The sequence below is a fragment of the Pseudonaja textilis genome, chromosome 16 (assembly GCF_049901715.1).
Source record: "Pseudonaja textilis isolate UNSWEBS1 chromosome 16, rPseTex1.2, whole genome shotgun sequence".
Lineage (NCBI taxonomy): Eukaryota > Metazoa > Chordata > Lepidosauria > Squamata > Elapidae > Pseudonaja > Pseudonaja textilis.
In genome coordinates, this window is record NC_142005.1 from 10069294 (window position 1) to 10093340 (window position 24047).

The 24047-nt window shown below is 49.5% G+C and overlaps 3 protein-coding genes across 3 annotated transcripts in view; 1 reads left to right on the forward strand and 2 right to left on the reverse strand.

The window, feature by feature from the left end:
- The window catches only part of LOC113452503 (hepatocyte nuclear factor 6-like), a 30512-nt gene extending 18780 nt beyond the window's left edge, over positions 1 to 11732 (forward strand). The window contains exons 3-4 of the mRNA XM_087913942.1: positions 340 to 1448; positions 11287 to 11732. Coding sequence (XP_087770068.1) covers positions 491 to 1448; positions 11287 to 11585 — 1257 coding nt within the window. The 5' untranslated portion in view covers positions 340 to 490 and the 3' untranslated portion in view covers positions 11586 to 11732. The remainder of the gene's footprint in view (positions 1 to 339; positions 1449 to 11286) is intronic.
- Positions 1 to 16737, reverse strand: part of ENSA (endosulfine alpha) — a 42854-nt gene extending 26117 nt beyond the window's left edge. The window contains exon 1 of the mRNA XM_087913943.1: positions 16664 to 16737. The gene's annotated coding sequence lies outside the window, so the exon portion shown is untranslated. The remainder of the gene's footprint in view (positions 1 to 16663) is intronic.
- A 164-nt stretch (positions 16738 to 16901) lies between these two features.
- On the reverse strand, positions 16902 to 23951 carry GOLPH3L (golgi phosphoprotein 3 like). The gene is made up of 5 exons (XM_026720199.2): positions 23771 to 23951; positions 22230 to 22438; positions 19550 to 19681; positions 19335 to 19449; positions 16902 to 18598 (listed from the first exon to the last, which is right to left on the reverse strand). Exons 2-5 carry the CDS (start codon positions 22410 to 22412, stop codon positions 18171 to 18173), a joined length of 858 nt encoding a protein of 285 aa, XP_026575984.1. The 5' UTR covers positions 22413 to 22438; positions 23771 to 23951; the 3' UTR covers positions 16902 to 18170.
- Between the last annotated feature and the right edge of the window lie 96 nt (positions 23952 to 24047).

The following is a 24047-nucleotide window of genomic DNA, read 5'->3' on the forward strand; positions in this document are numbered from 1 at the left end:
GAAGGGGAGAAGGAGGTTGAGGAAGAGGAGAAGGAGGAGAGAAGGAAAAGAACGAGAAGGAGAGAAGGAGGAGAGGAGAAGGAGGAGAGAAGAAGAGAAGGAAAAGGAGAAGGAGAGGAGGAGGAGGAGGAGGAGGAAGAGGAGGAAGAGAAGGAAGAGAAGGAGGAGGAGGAGAGGAGGAGGAAGAAGAGAAGGAAGAGAAGGAGGAGGAGGAAGAAGAGAAGGAAGAGAAGGAGGAAGAAGAAGAGGAGGAGGAGGAGGAGGAGGAGGAGGAGGAGGAGGAGGAGGAGGATTGGGTGTCTTTTCCTCTTTCTCATCTCTCCCCCTTTGTCCCCAAAGTCCCCCAGGGAACTCAAGGCGGATCAGCTTCCCATCCGGACCGGCACCGTCTCCATCTCAGCCTCTTCTTCCTCCTCCCGCTCAACGTCTAACCGCCATTAAGGCTGCTGGGCTGCCCCACCGAGAGGATGACAGCCTAGGAGGGGGAACCATGAACGTCCCCTTGAGCTTGGAGAATGTGGGGGAGATGGCCGTCCCAGAGCAGGACTTCATGCCCGGCGAGGCGCGTCCCCTTCACTCGGCGCTGCAGAGGTCCTCTCTGGTGGCCTCGGTGCTGGAAGGAGGCGACTGCCACCGGGCCGAGCACCCCTTGGCCACCACCCTGCACCCCGGGCTTGGCTTCGGCGGGGACTCGCCCACCTCCGGCTCGGGGAGCAGCTACACCACGCTGACTCCTTTGCAGCCCCTCCACGAGAAGTTCCACCACCAGAACCACCACCATCACCACCACCACCAATGCCTCCCCATGGGCAACGTCATCGGCAGCTTCACCCTCATGAGGGAAGACCGAGGGCTGGGCGCCGGCGGGCATTTTTACAGCCCCTACCACCACAAGGACCTGGGCATGGGCCAGGGCTTGTCCTCGCTGTCCAGTCCGCAGCTGGTCCCCATGCACAATTATGCAGGACACTCCGTGGCTCCTCTGGCCAACGAGAAGATGGTGCTGGGCAACGGCTTTGAAGGCCACTCGGCCGCCATGTTTGGCCGGATGGACCAGCACTTCCAGAGGGAGATGTCTCCCACCCAGAACTCCACCATGGCGTCTCCCAACCCCATGAGCCAAGGCGGCTACGGCCACCCGCGGCCAGAGATGAACGCCCGGCCCAACCCGCCCATCGCCAGCCAGACCACGGTCCTCTCCAGCCAGCTGGAAGAGATCAACACCAAAGAGGTGGCCCAGCGCATCATCGCCGAGCTCAAGCGGTACAGCATCCCCCAGGCCATCTTCGCGGAGCGGGTCCTCTGCCGGTCCCAGGGGACCCTGTCCGACCTCCTGAGGAACCCCAAGCCCTGGAGCAAACTGAAGTCCGGCCGGGAGACCTTTAAGAGGATGTGGAGGTGGCTCCAAGAACCCGAATTTCAGAGAATGGCAGCTTTAAGGTTAGAAGGTAAGATAATATTTCCATAGCTGGGATCCAGAGGGCGGGGGAGGAAGCCGCGAGGCCAGGAAGGGTCAGGGGCCAAGGAGGTCCTCTGGAGCCCCTTCCGATCTGGAGCCCCTTCCCTGGAGGCCCCGAGGCTGACCTCCGAGTAGACCACCTGGGCCTAGGAAACGTGGGGAACTTGCAGTCCTCGCGTTCTGGCCCCAATGGAGCCCAAGGTTTCCGTTGCTCAGCGAGACACCCGTCAAGGGAGCTTTGCCTGCGTTACGACCTTTCTTGCCACCGTCGTGAAGGGAATCACCGCCGTTGTGACGTTGGTACAGGGGTTGTTAAGTGAGCCCCGTTGTCAGGAGGTCAGGAAAGGGGATCGCCGCGACCGTCATAAATGGGAGTCAGTCGCCAAGCTTCTGAGGGTTGATCACGCGACCGCGGGGATGGCCGCCACGGCCATCAGGGTGAGGCCAGGCCTTAAGTCCCGTTTTTCCCAGCGCCATTGGGACTTCAAACGGTCGCTAAATGAACCGTTGAAGGTCACACACAAAGGATTGGGGGCCCCGGGGAGCATTTCTGAAGCCCTCCCCGTTAAGCGGGTCAGGGGGGTTTACCTAACGCCCAGTCTGGTTTCCCTCCAGCCTCCGATCAATACTCAACGTTCGGTCGGCTAGCATGAGTGCATCGGGGATAAAATCTAGGCCAACGTCCCCTCCAAGGCCTAACCCAGTTTCGTCCTCTCTACAACCTTGCGGGTCGCGGGACAAGGTCCCCAAAGAAGTCAATAATGGGGTGGGCTGATCTCCAACCCGCCCTCCCCTCCTGCGCACGGCCAGCTCACCACAACCTCCGACAAGGGCCCCCCCCTCCCATCGATCAAGGTCAGGGAGACAACGTCCTGCAAAGCCAGAAACACAACACAACACAACTTCCCTTGAGCCCCCATCCCGACACGCAGCGTCTTGGACTCCCCATCCCGGGTCCAAAGATTCCTTCTGGAGCGCCAAGGATGGTCCACCCTGGCGGAAGGGGAGGCGGCTGCTCCAATTTTGCTTTTGAGCTCGGAGCGGGTAGAAGACGCTGCTAGCCTTCCTTTCCCTGCCTTCGCATTCACACATGCAGCAGCGTCTTCCTGCCTTTGGAGAACCATCTTCTGCCTTCTTAGCATCTCCAGGTCACCCGCTTCACACCCAGAGAAGGCCCAGCACACTCGGGGTCAGCTTAACCCAGCTCTTCGTGGGCGCATGCAAGGCCTTTTCTTTCTTTCTTTTCTTTCTTTCTTCCTTTCTTTTCCTTCTTTTCTTTCTTTCTCTTTCTTTCTTTCTTTCTTTCTTTTTTTCCTTCTTTTCTTTCTTCTTCTCTTCCTTCCCTCCTTCTCTCCCTTTTTTCCCTTCCTTATCTTCCTTCCTTTTTCTTTCTTTTCCTTCCTTTTCTTCCTTCCCTCCTTCTCTCCTTTTTCTTTCCTTCCTTTCCTTCCTTCTTTTTCTTTTTCCTTTTCTCTCTTCCTTCTCTCCTTCCCTCCTTCTGTCTCTCCCTCTTTTTTCTTTCTTTCTTTCCCTTCCTTCCTTCTGTTCTTCTCTCCCTCTCTCTCTCTCTTTTCTTTCTTTCTCTTTTTTGCAAGCTGGCCAAAAATAAAAATGGGGGGGTCTCCCTCACCCTGCCCCCATTCCAGCATCTCTGCAAGGCCGATGTGAAACAGTCCCCCCGCCCTCCTTCACTAACAAACACGGGGTCCTTCGTGGGAAAACAGAGGGAGAAAGGAAGATGTGTGATTTTTTTACGTTTGAAAACTGATTTTTTTAAAAAAAAAACACTAAAGGAAAGGAGGCTTTAAGATAATTTCTTGAAACGGTTAAATCTCGTGGAATCCTTTCCCTGGGTGCCTTATGCTCCAATTATACGGCTCTCGATTGATTGGGGTTTTTGAAATGGAGAAGTATCTGCTAACGCAGGTCTGCGAAACGCATCTTTCTGGGAGTTATTTATAGATGTGTCTACTTGGGTTTTCCTTGTCTTGTTCCACAATCTATTTTCCTTCGGGTCGACCAAAATATCCTCCCTTAAACCCATCCTTTTCCACCCCGTCTGAATGTTTCCTCGGCGTTTCTTTTGTTGCTTTTCAGAAGAAAAAAAAAACACGGTCTGTGTGGCAAAGATATTCGGTTCAATAGCAATATTTGGAATTTTGTGTGTCTGTGCGCGTGTGTGTGTGGCTAATGATGGAGGCTGTTGGGTTTTAAAGGACAATATTTAACTGGGATAAGAAGGGAAAAGCTGAGGCTGTGAAATGTTATTTGGATGTTCGTTGGCAAAATTTAGCCTACCCTCTGGGCCAGGTACTTTCACTTTCTAAATTAGGGAAAGAGGTGTTATTTTGACTGAGCAAGGACCAATTCTGCTCTAATGAGGAATTACAAAAACAGAGATCTCTAATACGTTCCCCTGCGAAATGAAATTTAGGGGGGGAAAAATTGGGGGGGGAAATGAAATATTGTTTTACAGCCAGCAGAAGCAGCCAAGTTAGCCTTACATCCAAGAGCCCATTTGAACTTGAGCTCCCAGAATTCCGTGCTGAACAGGGAATTCTGGGAGTTAAAGTCCACCCATCTTAAAAGCGGCCCAGGTGGAGAAAACTGATCTGAAAGATAACGGAGTTGGAAGGGACCTTGGAGGTCTTCTAGACCAACCCCCTGCTTGTCTTCTTCTCGGTGCTTTTCCCCATTAAGTTTCCCTGAGTCGAGGCTACACCGGGGGGGTGGGGGGTCTTTCCAGAGACCACCAATTAGAGGATCCGCCTGCACCCTGATCGATTCGGGCAGGTGGACCCGCTAGATCACCATCCTGCCCACTTTCATGCAGCAGGGAGTTCCAAGGGCCCCCGCTTGGAGGAGATTTCCTTTTCACGAACCCCATCGAAACTGGCTAGAAAAAATCAACGAAAGCCCACCTCCCTAATTCAAGAGGTGAAGTTGTGTGACCCGGCAGGAATCGATCTCAGGGGAATCTCCTCGCGGGCTGAGCTGGGAGGAGACCCCCTGGATTCAATGAGCCGGCTTCGGAGGACACATCCTTTAATCTTACTCTCTCTTGCTTTTCCTGAAAAAGAAATGGCCTAAGATGCTTTCTCAGCATATTAGTTCATTTCCTGAATAAGCCACACTGCTTCCCCGCCCCGCCCCCCCAAAAATTCACTTCTTTGCAGCATCTATTTCCCAATTCACTTTAAAGTCATAGCATCCTTTGGCTAACGGTGAGCAAAACCAAAGCAGCCTTTTTTTAATTCTGTTTTTAAGCAAAACAAATCGCTTCGGAAACCGAACATTTCTCACCCTGCAAAACTTCTGTCGGGGTTTTAAAACGCTGGCGCTTGTAGGTATATTTGAGCCTATTTTCTCTCTCTCCCCCACAAAAAACCCCCCCTGACAAGCCCATGCAAGTTGCACTTGCTTTTTATATAAAATGTCCGTTCCGGCTTTTTTATTCCCGCTCCCTTTTGCCTCCTCTAAGGCTGGGGACCGACCGCGAGCAATTCATTTCAAGCTTCCAAACCATCCCTGCAGGATCAGCCTCTGGCGCAAGCCAGAAACACGATGCTTTTAACTCGGGTCCAGCTCCACCGTGATCCAGGGAGCCGTGCACTTAGCTTAACCCGTCTTCCTTCCGAGAGAAGTTGTCTAGGGTTATTTCGGAGTTCCCGATATGAAAAAGGGGGGAAGCTTCGTACTTCAGGCTCAATTGACTCTCGAAATGGATAGCGTCAACGAAGGAGAAGATTTAGAACAAGCATGACTGGTTTTCTGTTCCAAAAACCTTGAATCTGAGAGTTGGGGGGGGAAAAGCCCCATACTTGTTAGGTATCCACACAAAATATCGCAAGAAAACCTGAGCCCGTTTAGCTCGGGGACCACTTCCAAACAGGCCCACCGGACTGAACGTAAAATCCTGTCCACGTTTGGCAAATAAACGAACGAATAAAATGCAAAATGTTAATGAGTCTCTCCTATAAACCGCTGGCTTCCATTTTTTAATGACTGCTAGCCCCTTAAACCCCAAAGAGAGCCTCTGGGGGGTGAAGGTCACCTTGTGGGGATTAAAATGGCTCCAATCGACTCCTGAAGTTAAACCCAGCGACGGCTACGGAGGTTTCGCCGCGATTTGGATCGGGCTTTGCTTTCGGAGAAAAGGGCCTTGCATTCGGGCTGATGAGTTGGGGGACGACAGGGGCTTAATTTATGCTGTCCGGTTCTACGGAGGGGGCCTTTAAAATTTCTGGGGATGAAAAGGTGGGGTCGTCACCGAAGGGCAGGAAGGCTAAAGAGCGTCATTAATGAAATTAACTGGGGGTGGGGGGGGGGGAAATACTCTGCTACAGGCCCACCGGGGCTCATCCAGGCCCAAGGGTGATCTTCTCAACCAAGCTGCAAAGGGGCAAGCGGACATGAAGTCAAGGTGCCCCCCCCCCCCGCTTGGCCACAGGTCAGCCAGAAGCCAACTTGGAGTTGGAGGAGGGAAATGGCCCCTCTCCCGTTTGGAGAGATTTCTTTTGTTCCCTTCTCCCTGACAATGTGAAACAGGGGGTGGAGGGGAGGAAGTGGAAGGAAGGGAAGAATCTCCCCCCCCCTCCCTTCCTCTTCCAGACGTCCCTCTCAACCTACGGAGGATCTTCCTTCGTGTAAGAGCATCATTGATTTTTCTCAGGCGCAACCAGCCACCAGCTACCCGACGGTCAACTCCCCCGAATTCCCTCGGGCCTTCTGTGTCAAACAGAACATCGATTTTTTTTGTGGGTGGAGGGGGGGGTGAAATAGGAGGTTTCAATTGGCCCCACAGTGCCCCTTCTTGGCTCTGACCCTGCCTCCCCCCCAACTGTTTACCCCCCCAAACCCACAAAGGGGGGGGGAGAGCAGCTGACCAGCTTAAATTCCCAAATATATTCTTAAATATATATATTTACAAGCAAGAATTGCTTGTAAAATATATATTTAAGAATATATTTTATTCACACACACACACACACACACACATATGTATATATATATATATTATATATATATATATATATATATATTCACACACACACACACACACACACACACATATATGTGTGTATATATGTATATATATATATATATATATATATATATATATATATATATACACACACATACATACACATATATATACACACACACATATGTGTGTATCTGTGTGTGTGTGTGTGTGTGTGTGTATACATATATATGCCCAAACAAGCAAGTCATTTTTCTATTTCATCGCCCTCGACTGCCGCTGCCACCGGACGTAGCCAAAAGCAGACGTGATTCTGCCTAAAAGGGAAAATTATCTAGGAAACTTCATTTATCTGGAAAAACTTATTTTAAAACAAAGGAATAAACTGTACTGGGGAAGAGAGGAAGGACGTTCCTGGATATTTAAAAAAAAAAAAAAAAACAGAACAACTGAGCTGGAGATCAGATGTGTGAAGATTTACAGGTGATTTTTTTTGCTGTTGTTCTTTCATTCAGAATCCGGTTCTATTTCCATTCCCCAAATAAGCACGAAGCCTCTACTGAATGAGAGGACCCAAATCTAATTCTAGTTCAAACTAAGCCGGGAGACTCAAATGAGTCTAAGCCAATAATAAACGGAAGACGCCTCGATTTTTAAGGGCTGGTGACTCAACGCAACTTCCCCGGTTTCAAGGCACAAGGCCAGAGACCGGTCCAAGCGATCGCTCAATTCACGGCGGGAGAATTTCCTAGCGGAGCCTTTTGGCTTAACACTGCGAGAAAAATCCTAATGCATAATTTAACCAGATTTTAGGTAAGCTCTGAAGTAGAGGGAAAACCTGATGATGCGGGACTTTCTCTTTCGAGCTAGCTGAGATTTCTATCTTTTCTGCAATTGTCTCTTCCATCGGTGCCCAGGCCGATTGAGGGATGCACTCCATCGGATGACTCCAAGATAGAAAGGACACCCATAATGCATTCAAAAGAGCAAAGCCCAGAGATTTGGGGGGAGTTGGACCCCAATTTCTGCAGCTGAAGGGGGGGGGAGTCTCCCCTTTCCTGAAAGATTCTGCCCTCCGCTCTCTCTTCTCCTGAGCATCGGCCAGCCATCAATCCCGCCCTGCAAGGGTTAATGCGAAACTGGCTGTTCTTTGCAGCCATATAGTTGGGATCTGATCAATATTTTCTATCAGCCTGCAGCCACAGCAGCGTAGCAAAGGCAGTGTGTGTGTGTGTGTGTGTGTGTCTGTGTGTGGGGTGAGGGGAGGTCTGCTTGGGAAGAGCTGAAGAGCAAAACAATCTTGTCACGTTTCACAGCCACAAGACAGGAGCAGAGATCAGAATTTGGGGAGAGAAAAAAAATCCCTAAGGCAGACAGATTGTGGCTCTTATTTGTCAAAATCGGCGTTTTCTGTCCCTTTTCCGCTTCCTTCCAGGGTTGGGCTATCCTCGGGGAGGTTTCCTGCCCGCCATTAAGGCAATTAAAACCACCGTTTATTAGACGTCTCTTGGGTTCCACGCACCCCAAATTTTGCAAGGGAAAGTAACCCAAGTCGCTTGAAGAAAACAGAAAAAGCCATTTATCTATTTCTATGGGGCCATAGGCGGGTAGCTATGTATATGAAAAATAATCACTAGCAATCAAGGATGCTTAAAAAACAACAACACACAAGGCAATAACTACATGAAAAGTGCAACATTAGCCCGGAAGTTTAAAAGGTAGGAAAAGAGGGAGCTCACAGGAAGAGAGAATTTCTAAAAATCCAGGGGGCCAACGCCAAAAAGTCCCGTTTCTTATCCCAGCGCTTCAAAAGCAATTGTGGAGCAAAGGAACCTCCGCCAATTCAGACTTCCAGACCGCAAGCCGGTTTGCGATTGTGAAATGCACGATTTCACAATCAGAAGGTCAGCCTCCTTGACCTTGGATGCAGATTTCCAGATTTACTTCAACATCCTTCAATCTTTGGAGTGGAAAGTTTAAACTTTCAAAAACGTTCCCATTGATGCCTATTATAAAACTGGTCCTTTAAAACTATCTAGGTTTGCGCAGGGGGGGTTGGGGGTGGGGGACACACACCACAACCCAACAACAATCACCTCCTGTTTGAATGCTGCAATGCACAAAGGTGATTCTCCAGCTACGGCTTATCTAGCTGTGTGTGATTTTGATGTTGATGTCTGCCCTCCCGTCAAGAAGAATGGTCAACCTGCGAGGCTTGGCAACAGATGAGAAAAAAGAATTATAGATTTGTGCAGGGGCCGGTCCACGAATTTGGCAGGTTGAAGCTTTAGAGAGCACTTTGATTGTGGTCCAGGCGCAACCTGGATTCACACACACCATCCAAAGCTCTGAATTGGGTTGCTCCTGTTGTGCAAACTCATACGATTAAGGCTTTTCACCATCCAGAGAAGAGCCGGTTACCTTCCTTGGCAATTATTTTGGGAAAACTAAATGAGAAAATCCCTGTTTAAATTTAGTTTCCCTTAATAGTTCACAATTATTTCACGTTAGCAGTTTTTTTTCCAAATCCCGTCCTAGAAGGCGATGTTTTAAAAGTGGCTACCTGTAATTTTTAGTTACTCTCCAAATGCAGAGTTCAAGTAATTTTTGCTAGGAATGTAATGTATTGTTTATGTAGCATAAGGCCCAGAGCACAGGGATAACAGTAATAATATTATTCAGAAAGTGCACATAAATACTATGGTACGTGTACAATAGAAATATGCAGTCAATTTTGCAGAGTTTGGGGGATTCAGGAAATTATATATCAGTTATAGGTTACATTTTAAAATGTGTGGTATAGAGTCCCAAAGGTGTTTTTTCAAGAGGCAGATGGACTTTCTGGTTTTTCTATGAACACTTTTTGCTTCTCATCCAAGAAGCTTCTTCAGTTCTGACCAAATGGTGGCGAACAAAAGGATTTATATTCCTTGCAGTCATCTGGTCATTGGGACTCCCGCCGAGAGCCGTTGAGGCCGCTTGGAGGTCCCCAGAGGACAGGATTCAGGTGACTCTGAAGGCACAGGCAAATCTCCAATGATTCTCAGAGAGAGTGCCAACGACCAGATGACTGCAAGGAATATCAATCCATTCTCCACCAGTCAGTCAGAAGCTGAAGAAGCTTCTTGGAGGAGAAGCGAAAGGTCTTCAAACAAAAAAAAATACCCAGAAAGTCCAGAAAAAACACCTTTGAGACAATTATGTCTGGACGACTGAGAATCTCCGCAGACAAGCGTTCTATAGATTAAGGTCTAGGCCATTTATCCAACTAAGTGCCATATTTGTTAGTTGGAGGGGAAAAAAAATAACTGCTTTTCCTTCTGAATAAGCTCTCAAAAGGTAGAACTAGTCACTAGTCATCCAATAAAACGTTTCGTAACGGAAAGCTGCTATTCTGATTTTTTTTTTTTTTTAACCAACCCATCAAACAGGCACCACCATGGCACGGCACGCCGGCTGATCAAACTGGGTTAAAAATGGCTCCCCGGATAAGATGGCGGGATCCATTGGAGGGCTGGCTGGCACATCAGAAGACTCCGAGCAGAAATTGCTGGAGGGAGGGAGGGAGAGAGTGGGGGACGGGTTAAAAAAAAAAGGGGGGTTATTTCTCCCCAAGCCGAATTTGGGGCTGTCCTGAGAAGGACGGGGTCGCCCTGCCGTGTAAGCCGGGCTGCCTCCCAGATGCCCGCAAGGATTATCTTGCTGGGGAAAAAGATGGCGAGGAGCCAGCGGGCTGGAAAGAGGCAAGAAAAGGAGACAGAAGATTTCAGTCACCAGAGCTATTGATTTAGCATTAAATTCCGAGCTCCCCTCTTCCTCCTCCTCCTCCTCCTCCATCCCTGCCATTAAAGGAAGGCATAAAAGCAGAGAGTGGGTGCAGTTGTGTTCTTTAAGGTCATCCTTGGGCTAAAGAGCAAACTTTTATTTTTGATTCCAAGGGAAGGGAAGAGAAGCAAACACACGCACACATGCACACACACACACACAGCGCTTGGGCACAGAGCCTGGTCCAGCCCCTGCACTGAGGTTGGCTCAAGGGTTGTTCTCACCACATCCCAGCCTATAAAATCATAAATTATATGGTGTTTTTTTCCCCCCACCCGAGCCTAAATCTAAGGGATTGGAAGAGAAAGAGAACGGCCTTTTCTCTCCTGTGTGTGTCTCCGTCTCCCCAAAGAGCCCACAACGCCGGAGATTAAGCCCCAATGTCTTCAGGTATTTCCACACCAGCCAAGATATTTCCATCCAGAAAGTCAAAACTTCAGCCAGCCAGCAGTGACAACCCCACAGCCTAGGAAATCTGGGGTGTCCTAAAAACCTGCCTAAAGGGGGAAACTCCCCAAGTTTAAAACAAAAGGGCTCTTTTTATACAAAGAGCTGGACACGCTTTGCACCCAGCTACTCCACTTTTCTGCCTCCAGAAATTAAACTGGAGGTCAGTCAATTTATTCCCACCCTCCCCCAATAACAAGGCAGAAATATTCTCTCCGGCTGCACCAGGTTGCAATTTCAGGCTTTGAGCTAGGCGCCCCCCCCGCCTGTCCTCGATCTTAAACCGGTTTGGATAGCAGCGGAAAGGAGACGGGGGGGAAAGGCTGGGAGAGAAGAGGTTCTCTGGGTGCCACAGAACCTCCCTGGAGAGGGGCAGTCTACCAGAAGGCCGGCGCTGATAGAGCAAGTGAGAATAGTAGCGACAGAGCGCCAGGTGGGAGCTGAACCTCTGCCCGGCTGAACAACCATCCGGGGGGGGGGCAATTCCTATTAATTTATTCTTTTGAGGTGCTGCATCACTAACGGCTTCCTTGTCCTTCCTACCTGCCCGCCTCTCTCTCCCCCCCTCCAGCCTGCAAAAGAAAAGAGCAAGACCAAAGCAAAGTTGACCGCAACCACGTGCCCAAGCGCCACCGCCTGGTCTTCACGGACATCCAGCGCCGCACCCTCCACGCCATTTTCCACGAGAACCAGAGGCCTTCCAAGGACCTTCAGATCACCATCGCCCAACAGCTGGGCCTGGAGCTCTCCACCGTTAGCAACTTCTTCATGAATGCCCGGCGGAGGAGCTTGGACAAGTGGATGGAGGACGGGAGGTCTCCCTCCGCCGGCTCCACCCCGTCCTCGGCGGTCACTTGCACCAAAGCGTGACACCCCCCCTCTCCCCACCCCTCCCGAGAGGACGCCGGACGTTCCCCCTCTCTTTGCACCAAAGACAGAAGACGATGAGCACTTCAGCCGGGCGGGCCAAAGGATCCAGCTCTGGGGTCACCACCCTCCTGTAATTTTAGCCCTGGGGGGGGGGGGAGAGGATGTCCAGGGGAAGGGGAGCCCCTTCTTCTCCTTCTCCTTCTCCTTCTCCTTCTCCTTCAACCGGACTCCCTGAAGGACCTTGAGAAGGACGGTCAAGGCTGCTGCCTCCAAGAAGTTGGGGTCCCTTTTGTTTCCTTTTACAAACTGTCCTGTGTGGGTCCCCCAACGAGGATGCATCGCCATCTAGTGGCTCAAAGCAGGGGGGGGAGGTGGGGGGGGAGGTGAAGGACCAGAAAGTGGGGGGGTTACCTTCCACCGTGGAGGAAGGAGGAAGACCCCTTACCCTCCGGAGCAAGGGGCAGACACCCCCAAGCAAGTCATTCCCGTCTAAAATAAGAGCACCACCCAACGCAGGTGGGCTCGGCCCCGTCTCCGCCCCCCCCCTCCCAATTCAATGCATGAAGCTAAGGACGGAGAGACCCCCCCCTTCCACTCTCAAGCCAGTTAGACAAAGCAGAACCAGTTTTAAACCAGGATTCCTCCTCCTCCTCCTCCTCCTCCTCCGGCGTCTATTTTCTAAGCCACGGCAGGGCAGACAAGCAATCCGAGATGAGCACAAATGTCCTCTGCGCACGGCTAGTTTTGCATCCGGATCGTTTTGCATCCCGAATCTCCCCCGGTTGCCCCTCCTTGACCCCCCCCTCCCTCCTCCAGCATCTTCAAGGGGGGGGGACACACACTCATTTCAGGGCTCCCCTCCCGGACCAGGAAGCAAAGTGGCCCTTTTGGCGGGTTGGAATATTCAGGATGGAGACAGCCAACCGACCCAGGAAAAAAACGAAAATTAAACGCCATGAGCTGCACTTAAATTTGTGGGTTGGGGGGAAAAGCAGGTGAAATTTTTCATGGTCTGGAAAACAAGACCAGGCAGCTCTTTCAAGGCAGTTCGGGCCCCAGCCTCCCTTCTCTTTTAAATTTACTGAAAGGGCCCTGAAGTTTGGCTCTTTTTCCTGCTGGTCCCTTTCTCCATCGCGCCCTAAAAGGTCTCCCCTTGTCCACCCTTTCCTCTCGTGGCCCCTCGCCCCCTTCGCTGTCGCCCTTCGCCCCCCCCCCGGCCTGGCCAGCCTCAGTCCTCCCTGAGCGCCGCTCGAGAAAGAGAGAGAAACCACGACCGAGCCAAAGGAAGCCGCAGAGAGCATTTCCGGAGGGATCCACCGCCAGTTGGATCTCCTCCGCTTGGTTTCTTCCCAAGCTTTGGGGGGCAGAAGGGCCCAACACCCGGGGAGACATTAGGCCCCTTGTGTGTGGGGCGGGGCGGGAAACCTGCCCACTGCCCCAAAAATCCAGCCTCTTCAGCAAAGATGCATCACCTTTGGGCGAACGGCAACTCGCTTCTCGCTTCTACGTTAGGATAATCCGGCTCCCAACATCTCCCCTGCGCCCCCATTTTGGCTTGGTCCTTGTTCCAGCTAGTTTGGGGGGGGGGGACTGCCTTGCAACAGGTACAAGGGGAAAGAGGGGGGCTGTTTGAGGGTCTCTCCTGAATTTTTCCAGAAGAAAAAATAACCAGGATCCGGCAAGACCCCTTTTCATCCCAGTCAAACCAGCCAAAACCTCACGGGCTGGGTTTGTAAACGCCCTTCCGTAACTATTTTGCTAGCAGTTGGGCCGAAAGCCAAATTTTTAAATCTTATAAGGCATCTCTTGGGGAGGGTTGGGGGGTTTTTTGGGGGGGGAGGATCTAAGAGTCAGAGGGAGGCATTCAGGGGTTGGCCAAACATGTCCAGAGAGCGTCGCAAAGCAGGCTTAAGGAGCATGGGGGAGGAAGGCCACTTCCTGGAGAGGATGGAAAAATGTGAATCGGGGCCGGACAAACGCAAATGTATTCTCTGCGCACCTTGGACACCTGCCTTTCTCTTACCTGACCCGTGTCAAAGTCACGGCCATCTATGCAGAGGGCACCAGAACCACCTCGGCTCCCCTTCCTCCCTCTCCCGCCTCGCTGGCTGCTGCTGCTGCTGCTGCTTCCTCCTCCTCTTCCTCTTCCTCCTCCCCCCCCCCCATGCCTCTTCTTGGGTGTTCCCCTTGTCCCAAAGGTTCTCCAAATTACCGGAAAAAAAAAAGAAAAAAGAAATTCTACCTCACTTTGTCTCTTGCACCAAAAGATACCAAAGATGGTTTTTTTTCCTTTTGCAAACGAATTCTTATGTGTGGGTGTGGGGGGGGGGGGGTGGGGGTTGGGGGTACGGGTGTCGGGGAGAGTGCGTCGGTGTCGGGAGCGTGCGTGGACGGGTTGGGTGCGTATCGTAATAGATAATTTTTCTCTCTTTTTTATTTCCTGCATGGCTTCTCTAAGTACTTGGTTTGCATCAGGACGCTCAGCTTGCTCTGGACAGAGAGGGCACCGGGGGAGGGGGAAGGGGGGAGGAAGTGACCCCGAACCCCAGTTTTTCCCAAGCTGCTTCCCCCAGCCCCCACCCCAGTCTCTGGCCATCGGGTTCCCAGTGGAAGCGAAGACGATGCACTTTAGGGACTCAACTGCTGGGACAGAAAAGTTCCTTTCTGAACGTGACCCTGAGCCACCGAACGAACAAAAAGGATTTTTTTTTTTTTAAAAAATAATATTCTGGTTTCCTTTTTTAAAACGCTCTCTGGCCAGGTCTCAAAAAAACCCGGTTCTTCCTAGATTTGTTTCTTCCCCTTGTAATAGTGGTTCACTCCTCGCTTCTGACAACCGGGCCGACCAGCAATCCGCGTTCGTTACATTTGCGCCGTTTTACCAAAGGAGGAGCGGAGGTGACTCACCGTGAGAAAATACTGTGCAAAGGTAAAGTGACCAGGCCAAAAAATTTTTACAAAAAAAATGGGAGCTGTAAAAAGTCAGCTTCTAATTAGCACATTTTCTAAATGAGTAGCTAAGGCTAGTAACACGTTTGATTGGAGCCCACCCGCTTTTCAAAGCTGTTAGGGTGAGATTACCACAGAAGCGTTGCTCGCTTGAGCAATCTCATATTTTAATCATCTGTTTCCTCCAGTACAACTCCAATATCAGCCAAATTCCAATGAAACCAGAATATTACAGGAGGAGGAAAAACAAGGCAGCTCTTGCCTCCCTTCGGCTGGGTTGATAAAACCCCGAGGTGGTTTCTTTTTGACTGTGTGAACACATCCATGGTGACTTAATCTCTATGCAAACCAGGCAAGGGAGGCTTGTGTAATAAACCATGGATATAAATCTTAGCTTAGCATTTGCTTTAGCGCAATGAATTTTGGGGTTCATAAACTACGTCTGAACAAACGGGGTGGAAAATTAACACTCGTCAATGTGGCCTCGACTTTCAGATTGGAAGAGGATGCCTTAAAATAGGTGTTATTTCTTATCCTGGTATTTAAAATGTATTTTTAAAAATGGGCTACTCCTAAAATCTCAGAGTTTAGAAGGCGGGTGAGTGCATAAGAACCAAGTTTTTGCCAACCTTTATGCCAACTGGCTAAGCTCTTGGGAGATTTTTTTTTTTTAACCTGCGTCAAACACACATCCTTGTTGGTGACCTCCATAGCGGATGAGACCTGGCAGCCTCTCTCACCTGTTTGACAAGGTGTGGCAACGGAGGCGAACCAGTCGCTTTAAGAAAAGAGTTTGCTAAACTCTATAAATTTAGTTCCAAAGTCCGACGAATCTAGTTCTGCAAGGAATCCGTCGGATACCAAACAGCCCTTGGAGTACAGCCATGTAGTACGTACGTGCCGTTCAAATCCGATTCCCAAATCTGACTCCGCTGCCTTATCGCTCCTTTTTCGTTTGCTTGTTACACAATCCGTGCATTCTGCAGGATCCCAAGCTTTGCAACGTCACAGGCACAAAAAAGTTAAAAGACTCCTGTGATTAAGTCTACAATAGCTGGACTCAGACCAAACCCCGATGACGTTTTGATCTTACGCCAGTAAGAGGCATTTCCTTGGGTTGGGCATTTTTCTGTCAACCCGGACATGTTCCACCTTGTTCAACCTCTTAAAAACAGTTTAAAACAGCTTGGAGGGAGCATTAAGCAGAACCAGGAATTGTTTATTATTACCAAATTCAGAACCTCAATAGCAGCTCAAAAATATGTTCCATTATCTCCCCCGCCCTTCCTGTTAAGATCAGGTTGACAGCTTTAAAATCAAATCTTCCTGTGCTTGATGTACAGCTTGGTGGGCAGAGATAGAGAGACCAACTTTTCTACAGTATAAAACAGTGGTTCTCAACCTGTGGTCCGTGGACCCTGGGGAGAGGGTTATGAAGTCATCACAGGGAGCCCACCCAGGCTTGAAGAAATGTTATGAATTAAATCTTAAGTCTTGGGGGTGGGGGCTACAAAGGGTATTTAAAGGGGGGCCGTGGCAAAGAGAAGGTTGAGAACCACTGGAATAAAAGATCATTTAAAAAACAACCAAACTACCCTGTTATTCAAAAGTGGATCCATTCCCCTCCCTCTTCACTCCCTGGCCAGTGTAAGCTGAGTGCTCATCCTGTTTTTAAAATCAAAGCAGTGCATTACTATCTATTAATGAACTGAATGTTTCTCCTTCGTTTGTCAACCGTGCTAAACTTACAAAGAAAAACCAAAGTCTTTTTTTTTTAAATTCCCCTTTGCCTGTAAACAAGAAAACGAAAAGACCAAAAAAAGTTGGAACGAAAGCTGTACATTTTATACCAAAGTTTTTTCTTCTTGAATACCTCATCCTGTAGCTGTTTTGTGGTGAAATGTTATTCAAAGTAAACGTCCTTAAACAAAAGCACAGCGGAGCTCTCTGCTTTACGCATGAGGAGGCGGGGGGGCGGTTATGGGAAAGTGGGGTACCTCTGCTTTTTTTAAAAGGGAAATTCTGGTGTCAAAGGGGCACCTGGGAAGTGTGCGAAGGCCAAGTGTGTTCTGTGGCACCAAAATGAGTAGCCGAATTCTAAGCGTTAGTAGGGATTCTCACCAACTTACCTAACCGCTGCAACGTTTTACTCTTCTCGTCCAGCCCGAAGGTCCTTCTGAATTTTCCAATCCAAATGTCTTCCTCCATCTACGACATTGGAGGAAACGTTCAGCGGGCTTTAAAAATCTACTTACAGGGTCTTTAAACCCGTCCGTTCTGTACGTTAGAAACCTCCTGCGATTTTCTAACTTAAAACCGCCAAAAAATATATATAAATAAAGGAAAAATTACAGGAGACACAATCACGACTTTCAAAGGAAAGGAAAGTGTTTAATAACAAGGCAACGGCCTCTAGAGACTACAAACCCACAGCAACCACGGTTCTCAAGGCCCGGAAACCCTTTGCAGGCTCCGTCCTGGATGTCGAGAAGCCAAGGCCCCCCCGGTGTGTTGTGGCAGCCTGGAAGGGTCAATTCTAACTAGTGGCTCAAGCAGCCTCAACACACCGCCGTGAACACATGGTAAGGCACTAAGCTAAAGTACACTGAGTCGTGAGCAGAACCACAAGCATTAAGGTACAATTTTACGCGGTAGGTCTGGAATTCCGTTCCAATTCGGCTTCAGGCTTCTAGGTCTCATGGTTCTGAAAACAGGCTCTTAAAGGAGGCCCTCCAAGGCCAACGGACCTCTTAAAAAGTCTCACGAGATAGTCCAATAAAATAGAATGGATTTTATCGCCAGCCCCTTCCAGGAAAAACCTATAACCAGTTTGTATAATGTATTCTGGTTTGGTTCGGTGGGGGTCAACACGGGGGGGGGGAAACGCTTAAATTCGACGCGCTTTAATCTAACTGGCGTGCATCGGAACGGCTGGACCAGGAGGAAACCACCTGGGGGTGTCACTTTTAAGTTGCCAAGACTCTCTGCGCAACCTTTGTGTTCAAAAAGCAGAAACCAAACACGGGCGAGATTGCATAGAGAAACTTGTGCTGTAAATTCAGCAAACACAAGAACAGCACAAGAAGGAAAAGAAAAAAAAAAGCAAAGGAATTTGGATGGGGGGGGAGAGGGGCAACCTGGCAGGACAAAAAAAATGAGGCTGCGGTCCTGAGGTTTTAAAAGGGGGAACAAGCACATCCACTGAAATGAACTCCCCCTCCTCCATATGGCCCCAAAAGTGGAGGATCTGAGGGGGGAATAAAGAGCTGTCCTTTTGTCCAAGATGTAGCCCCTCCTTCATTTTTACTTGGGGATCTCGGGGTGGGTGGGGTGGGGGGATCAACCAGGTATCCAAATGCACGAACTTCTTGGCTGACCCGATCCCTAGACGAAGGGGTGTGTGTGTGTGTGTGTGTGTGTGTGTGTGAGTGTGAGAGAGAGAGAGAAGGCAGGGCTGTAACAGAACTGAGCTCTCCAGGCCCAGCTTCCAAGGCCGATGGTGGGCCTGGCAAGCCGCAGTCCCCCCCCAAAAGCTCTTGGCCAGGAAGGTGGGGAGACACCACTAAGCCGCGGGCTTCCTTCCTGGAGGGCAAAAGGGCCGAAGCCGCTCGGAACCACTTCATGCGCCAGGAGGATTTAGGATTTATTGAAGGCCGCCAACACGGCCCAGATCATCTCGGTGCCCGCTGCCTTGGCGGCCTCCCCCTCGGGGTCCCTATCCATCAGGTCTTTGGACCTATTCATCGCCACATCGTACTTCTCATCCACCAGGCTGGCAAAGACGTTCTCCAGGACGTCCGAGGCGTGGGCCAGGACCAGCAGCGCCAAAGTCCTCCTGTCCATGCGGTGGGGGTCGTTGACCCACCTGTCGAGGAGGCTCTCCTGAAGCCGTTTCACCAGCCGCTGCTTCTCCGTGGTGTTGGTGACCGGGTGGGTGGTCATGTCGAAGAGGAGGAAGTTCTGCTTCTCGGTGGTCAGGATGCCTTTCTCCACCAGGTTCTTGGCAATCCGCTCGCGGACATTGCGCAGCTGGTACTGCAGCTTGAAGGGATTCCAGGTTTCGCCTGCAAAGGAGGGGGAGCCGTGGGAATCGCGGTTGTCTGTCCCGAGGACGCAAATTATGACGGGAGCCGCCCCCCCCACCAAGAGCTTTGGACGGGCCAGCCTGACGCTCCCTCATCCCTTATTCTCTTCAATCCTAGGTTCTGAAGATCATCTCCAAAATATATGGATTTATATCCACCACAAACCAATTCTCTGTTTACCTCTGGGTAAAGTTACACCCAACACTTTGGGCAAATATTAAAAGCTGACTCAGTGTTTGTGATCGCCAGAGCTCAACTCTTGGGAGAAGCGAGTTTGATTTCTTCCTTTGGGGTTGACGATAACTGCCATTTTTGGACAACGGTCTATACCGGTAGTTGAATGCCTCTCTAAACCCAGATAATGCCGGCTTCTCCAACAATTTAACCATTCGCTCGTTTCCCTTCTGTCCAAATCTGTGCATTGCACTGAGCCATAAAGTGCAGCATTTTCTGTTTTTTTCAATCTGCGTTGCAGTGGCTTGAAAGCACGAGTTACAACTGACCGGCTTTGGCCAATTTTGACTGATCCCACACCACCCAGGCTCACTGCAACGCATGACCCCAACCACAGACACCGGCAGGCTCAGTGAAAGAGGCCAGCCACACAGCTGTTTCCGCACTGCGGGACAACGCAAGCATTTTGCAAGAGACCGACAGTTGCGATCCGAGAGGCGCCGACAGCAGCCGCACCACACAGTCGTCCCATCTCTCTTACCTGTGAGCAACTCAATCCAAGTCTGCACCGTCTCAGCTGGCTCGGTGGCCTTGAGATGTCGGAGCGTCTCGTCAAGCAACACGTCTCCCGTTGGGGCGTCCGACTTGATGACAACCTGAGCGGGAGGAGAGAACAGGGTCCGCGTGCTGAAGAGGGGAAGGCACCACAGCCCTTCAGGGGGCGGGCCAGCAGGGAAGCTTTAGCCTTCACCCTACCTTTCGATCCAGCAGGTGTTTCTTCCTCATGGACTGGGGCTCCAGCTGCACCCGCCCTCGCATGGCCAGTTCAATAAGGATGCCCCCTCGCAGCCCCGAAGAAATGCAGTCATTCCAGAAAGATGTGTAGCCCTGAGAGGCCGAGGAAAGCAGAAGTCAACGGAGGGAGCTCAGCAGCTCCTAAAGTGCACACACAGGTTTACCCCAAATCGCCCTGGTCCTGCCAGACGCTACCCACAGGTACCCATTTGGCCCAATTCTTATACACCCTGACACACAAATGTCAGCCATAGGTCCCCCCGCTTAGTTATCCATTTAATAATGTGAGGAGGAAAAGGCCCGTTCTCGATAAAAGGGTGTGAAAATAGAGAGTAGCAAAACTATCATTAAATTCAGATTTTCAGAAATCGTGCCCCCAAGTAGGAAGACGGTGTCCGTAAGTGCAGAGTTTTAATTCAAGGTATTAAACCTTGACGCTTAGATACGCTGAGTTCAGTGTCGTATTTTACAACCTGCATTCTTGCACCAGGCAAGTGTGGGGGGAAAAAACCAGTCGTATTGTATCTAATCTGTTCATTTTTTTTCTTTTGCCTGGCGATTCCTAGAGTGTATAATTATAAGTCAATTAAGATAATGACTACAAACTTTATAATGATGCCTAATAACCAAGCATGTGATTAATTGCTTTTTTTAAAAGGTCCCAGCTAGGTTAATAATATATTTCCTTAGATTATATTTCCAACTCTGACAGCACAGATAGGGTGGTTATATATACAGGAAATAATTCTAGCAGAGAACATTTGCCTGACATGTGGACACAAACAGAAAAACAGAGGTTTTACAGTTCCTGTATGTCTAAAACACACAAATTACCATCAACCTCAAACCTCTCAAATATGCAAATACTCATAAAATACCAACTTTCCTTTCCTTCTCAACATCCAATTAAATCGTTACACAGTTCCTGAAAGTAATGGAGGAAAAATAGGATTTTAACCACCATCTGTAGTTTTTTAAATGACGCAAAATATTTAAACATGTAGAACTCAGCGCTCTTTCGAAAATCTGCACTCAATTCATTGTTTTATGATGCTTATAAATCTCTTGGCAGTTTAATCTGTGTTTTTCCTACTTTATTTTTTTCTTTCTCTCATTTCGCATCTCTTCTTTCTCCGGTTCTAGCTTGTCTTTGAAGTAAATCTGAATCCAATTCCTTTAGACTCTATTTAAAGCCAAACACAATTTTACTGCCTATGATTTCTGCCAGTCAAAATGACACAATGGAGGATTCTGCTGCACCTTTTTCCGAGCAGGAGAAGCGAATCCTGGCTACAAGCTTTGGGAATACCATCCTTAAAGTACAGTAAAAAGGTGTTTATCCAACCAATTCTTTTACTTAGGGATGCAATATGGTATCCCCTACTGTAAAAAAATAAAATAAAAAGGCCAGGCATTCTTTTACATTCCCACAGCAATGTATTTTTTTTTTCTATTCGGTCTATCGTGATTAGCTTCCAGGTCTGCAAAGTTAGGAAATCCAGGATGGAAGCTACATCCGGACCCTATTAGTAGGGGCCCAAAGGCTGACCGTGCCAGGCAAGGAAAGCCAGCACCAGTTCCTCCCTGAGTGAACCTGCCACGTGGGTCCAGCGTCCCAGAGCGAGAACAGGAAATGAAGCTCCCGAAAGTCACCGAACCGGTGCCGCTGGAATCGGGACGCTACAATTTAAACGTTGTCCCCAAAGGGCAAGGAGTTATGTACACGACACACCAAAGTTAAATGCTGATTTCTTATGTTACAGCCTCCAAATGCAACTTCCAGCCTCTTGGAGAGAATCGTTTCCTCACTCTTATCTGCGATGCCCCAAATTACGGGAGTTTCTGCAGACATACTTGACTGGCCAAAAATACAGGCATCAATGTTCCTATTGTCTCGCTCTGAAGGAAGAGAGCCAAGCTGGCATGGGCTGCTGTTTCCTGGTTTTTCATTAAATCAGGTTCTGTTTGTTGACAACTGAATCAAGTCTCCTCTCCTGCCAATGGCATTAAATTAACATTTCGGGACTTAACGTGACATTGTTGGCTGACCAAGACAGGAATACGTTACCAATGCCCAAGGAGATGCTTGGGAAGTTTTGTTTTCCCACACCCCTTCTTAGTCCCCATCAAACTTTTCTAATTAGGGGAAAGTTATGAGCCTTGGTGTTGGCAAAAAAAAAAAAAAACAAACAAAAAAAAACTTGGCAAACTGGTTTGCTGGTAAATCCAATGCCAGAGGGATCAGTTTACTGTTGGTTTAAAATGCAAACCACCCATCATAACGAACTCCACTCCTTCGTACGAGCACTGTTAAATCGCGACTGAATCTTCGATGACCTCAGTCAGAATCCGAAACCGGAGTTCAATTTTCTGACTTAACTGGAATTTTTCTCTCTCCCTTCACATCGTGTTGCAATGCTGCCGTGTTGTTTTTCTTAAGACATGCTGGCTTGTTTAGGAAACTTGTTTTAGTTGTGCAGAGTTGTTACCAAAATTGTGTCACCCCTGGGCTTATTTCCGAGGACTTTTTGTTGCTCACAAACCAAATCTACATTCTGTACGTTGTCAGAGGCCTTACTGGGAAAAGAGAGGGCACAGATTAAGAACGGCAGGAAAGGACCCCCAAGGCGAGCGATCCTACCTCTTTGTCTTTCAGGCCCAAAAGCAAGATCTCTTCCATGAGAGTAAGGCGGATATCTTTGGAGTCTCCGGGATCTTCTTCACCCGGAGTCTGGCTGACCACGGCATGTTCTTCAGCCTCCAGCCGCTTGTCTGCATGCCTCCCGACTTCCACGCGTTTCCCTCGGTGGATCAGCGTTGTCATGGCTTCTCTTCTCTGGGTGTGTTAGCCTAACGGAAATGCAATTGTGTAAACAGCCACTGATTGTGCCACCTGTGCTCACCTGCCAAGCCTCTCAATGAGCTGTGTGAAGAAACCCATCAAAGCCCGGGCAACCTCCCCATAGCAACTTCCCTAACAGGCAGCGGGCCCTGCCCCACGCACTCGACCCAATCCCCACAACCGAGAACGCATTCTCTGTGGGGAGGTGAGGAAGAGACCCCATGCTCAGAAGACACGGTTCCTTCTGAGCGAACACTACAACCTTCAAAAAAAAATCAAACCCCAGCTCATCTAAATCAATTTGCTCAATCATGATTTAATGAATCAACCACAAGGTAACTGAAGTATCAAATAACAATCACAGGGACTTGAAAACCACAGACTAATCATTTTCTAAAATAACGTACAAGTTTTGCTTTTTGCCTTATCAAGGGTGGTTTGCAAGCAAGTTCTAAGCCTGGTTTCCATGGGATCCAGATGTGTTGGGACCAGAGTTCCCAGAATTCCTATGTCAGTGAGAATTCTGGGAGCTGTGGTACCAATATAATCCACAGACTATTCCTCCTCCTTTTTCTAAAAGCTGACCAACAGAAAGGATAACATGTCAACCATCGTGTAGAGGCAGCAAGTTAAAGTTGGAAAGGACTATACAGCATCGTAGTCCTTATTGAGTAACCATTCTGCCAAAGAACCTGATGCAAAGGCTCTCACTTTTCTTCCCAGCAAGGTTTTGAGAATGAACGTAAAAAGATGTATTTTTTTTTATAAAGCTGTGATAAATGCGTAAGAAAGGCAAAATAGGCAGCAGCATCCAAGGCTCGTTCAGGGAGCGCTTAGTCCACGGGAGAGGGCCCAATCTCGAGCAAACAGGAACCTGGCAGCATCAGATGCGGACACCCCTTTGCTTGCGATGAAAGAGGAACTGTATATGTGGCAGCCACAGGGCAGAAAAAGGGTCTGAAAAGATGGCTTTGCTGTATTCCTGAGCCTCTCGGGTGGAAATACATCGGGGGCCAATGTCAAGTTTAAAAGGTGACCCTCTAGGAGGTGGGGGCAGGAAGGAGAAACAAGCCCTCCAGGGGAAAAGGGCTTGAATACTCCAAATAGAGACCTGGGCTTTCCCTACATCACAAACGCCCGGGGGGGGGGGCTGTAGGGCCTGCCCCCAGCCCCTTTTGCACGACACCTTCCTCATTTGCAAGCCGCTCCCCCTTACAGGCAGAGCTGGTTCCCCATTGGGGGGGGAGCCCACTTCCACCTGTACCTGCCAATGGAAGAAGCCGTGCTCCCTCCCCATCTATGGCTGCTTTGCTCCCCCCCCCCCTTGCACCAACCCTTACCCGCACTCTTGGCTCTGTCTTCCCAGCCGCTGCTCAGCCTCCCTCCTCACCCTTCTCCGCTTCTTGGGGCAGCCGGCAGCCCCGGTAAGCCGAGCGCACCTGACTTCCTGGGTCACCTACGGGAAGAAAGGAGGCGAGAAGAAAAGCCCCAAAGGCTCCCCCATCGCTTCCTGGTGTCCCCGGGAAACGTATCCCGGTAGTCGCGCCGAGGACCAATGGGAGCGGCGGCAGCCGCGGAAAGGACCAATCGGCTGCCGGGGTAGGCGGGGCTTCCCTC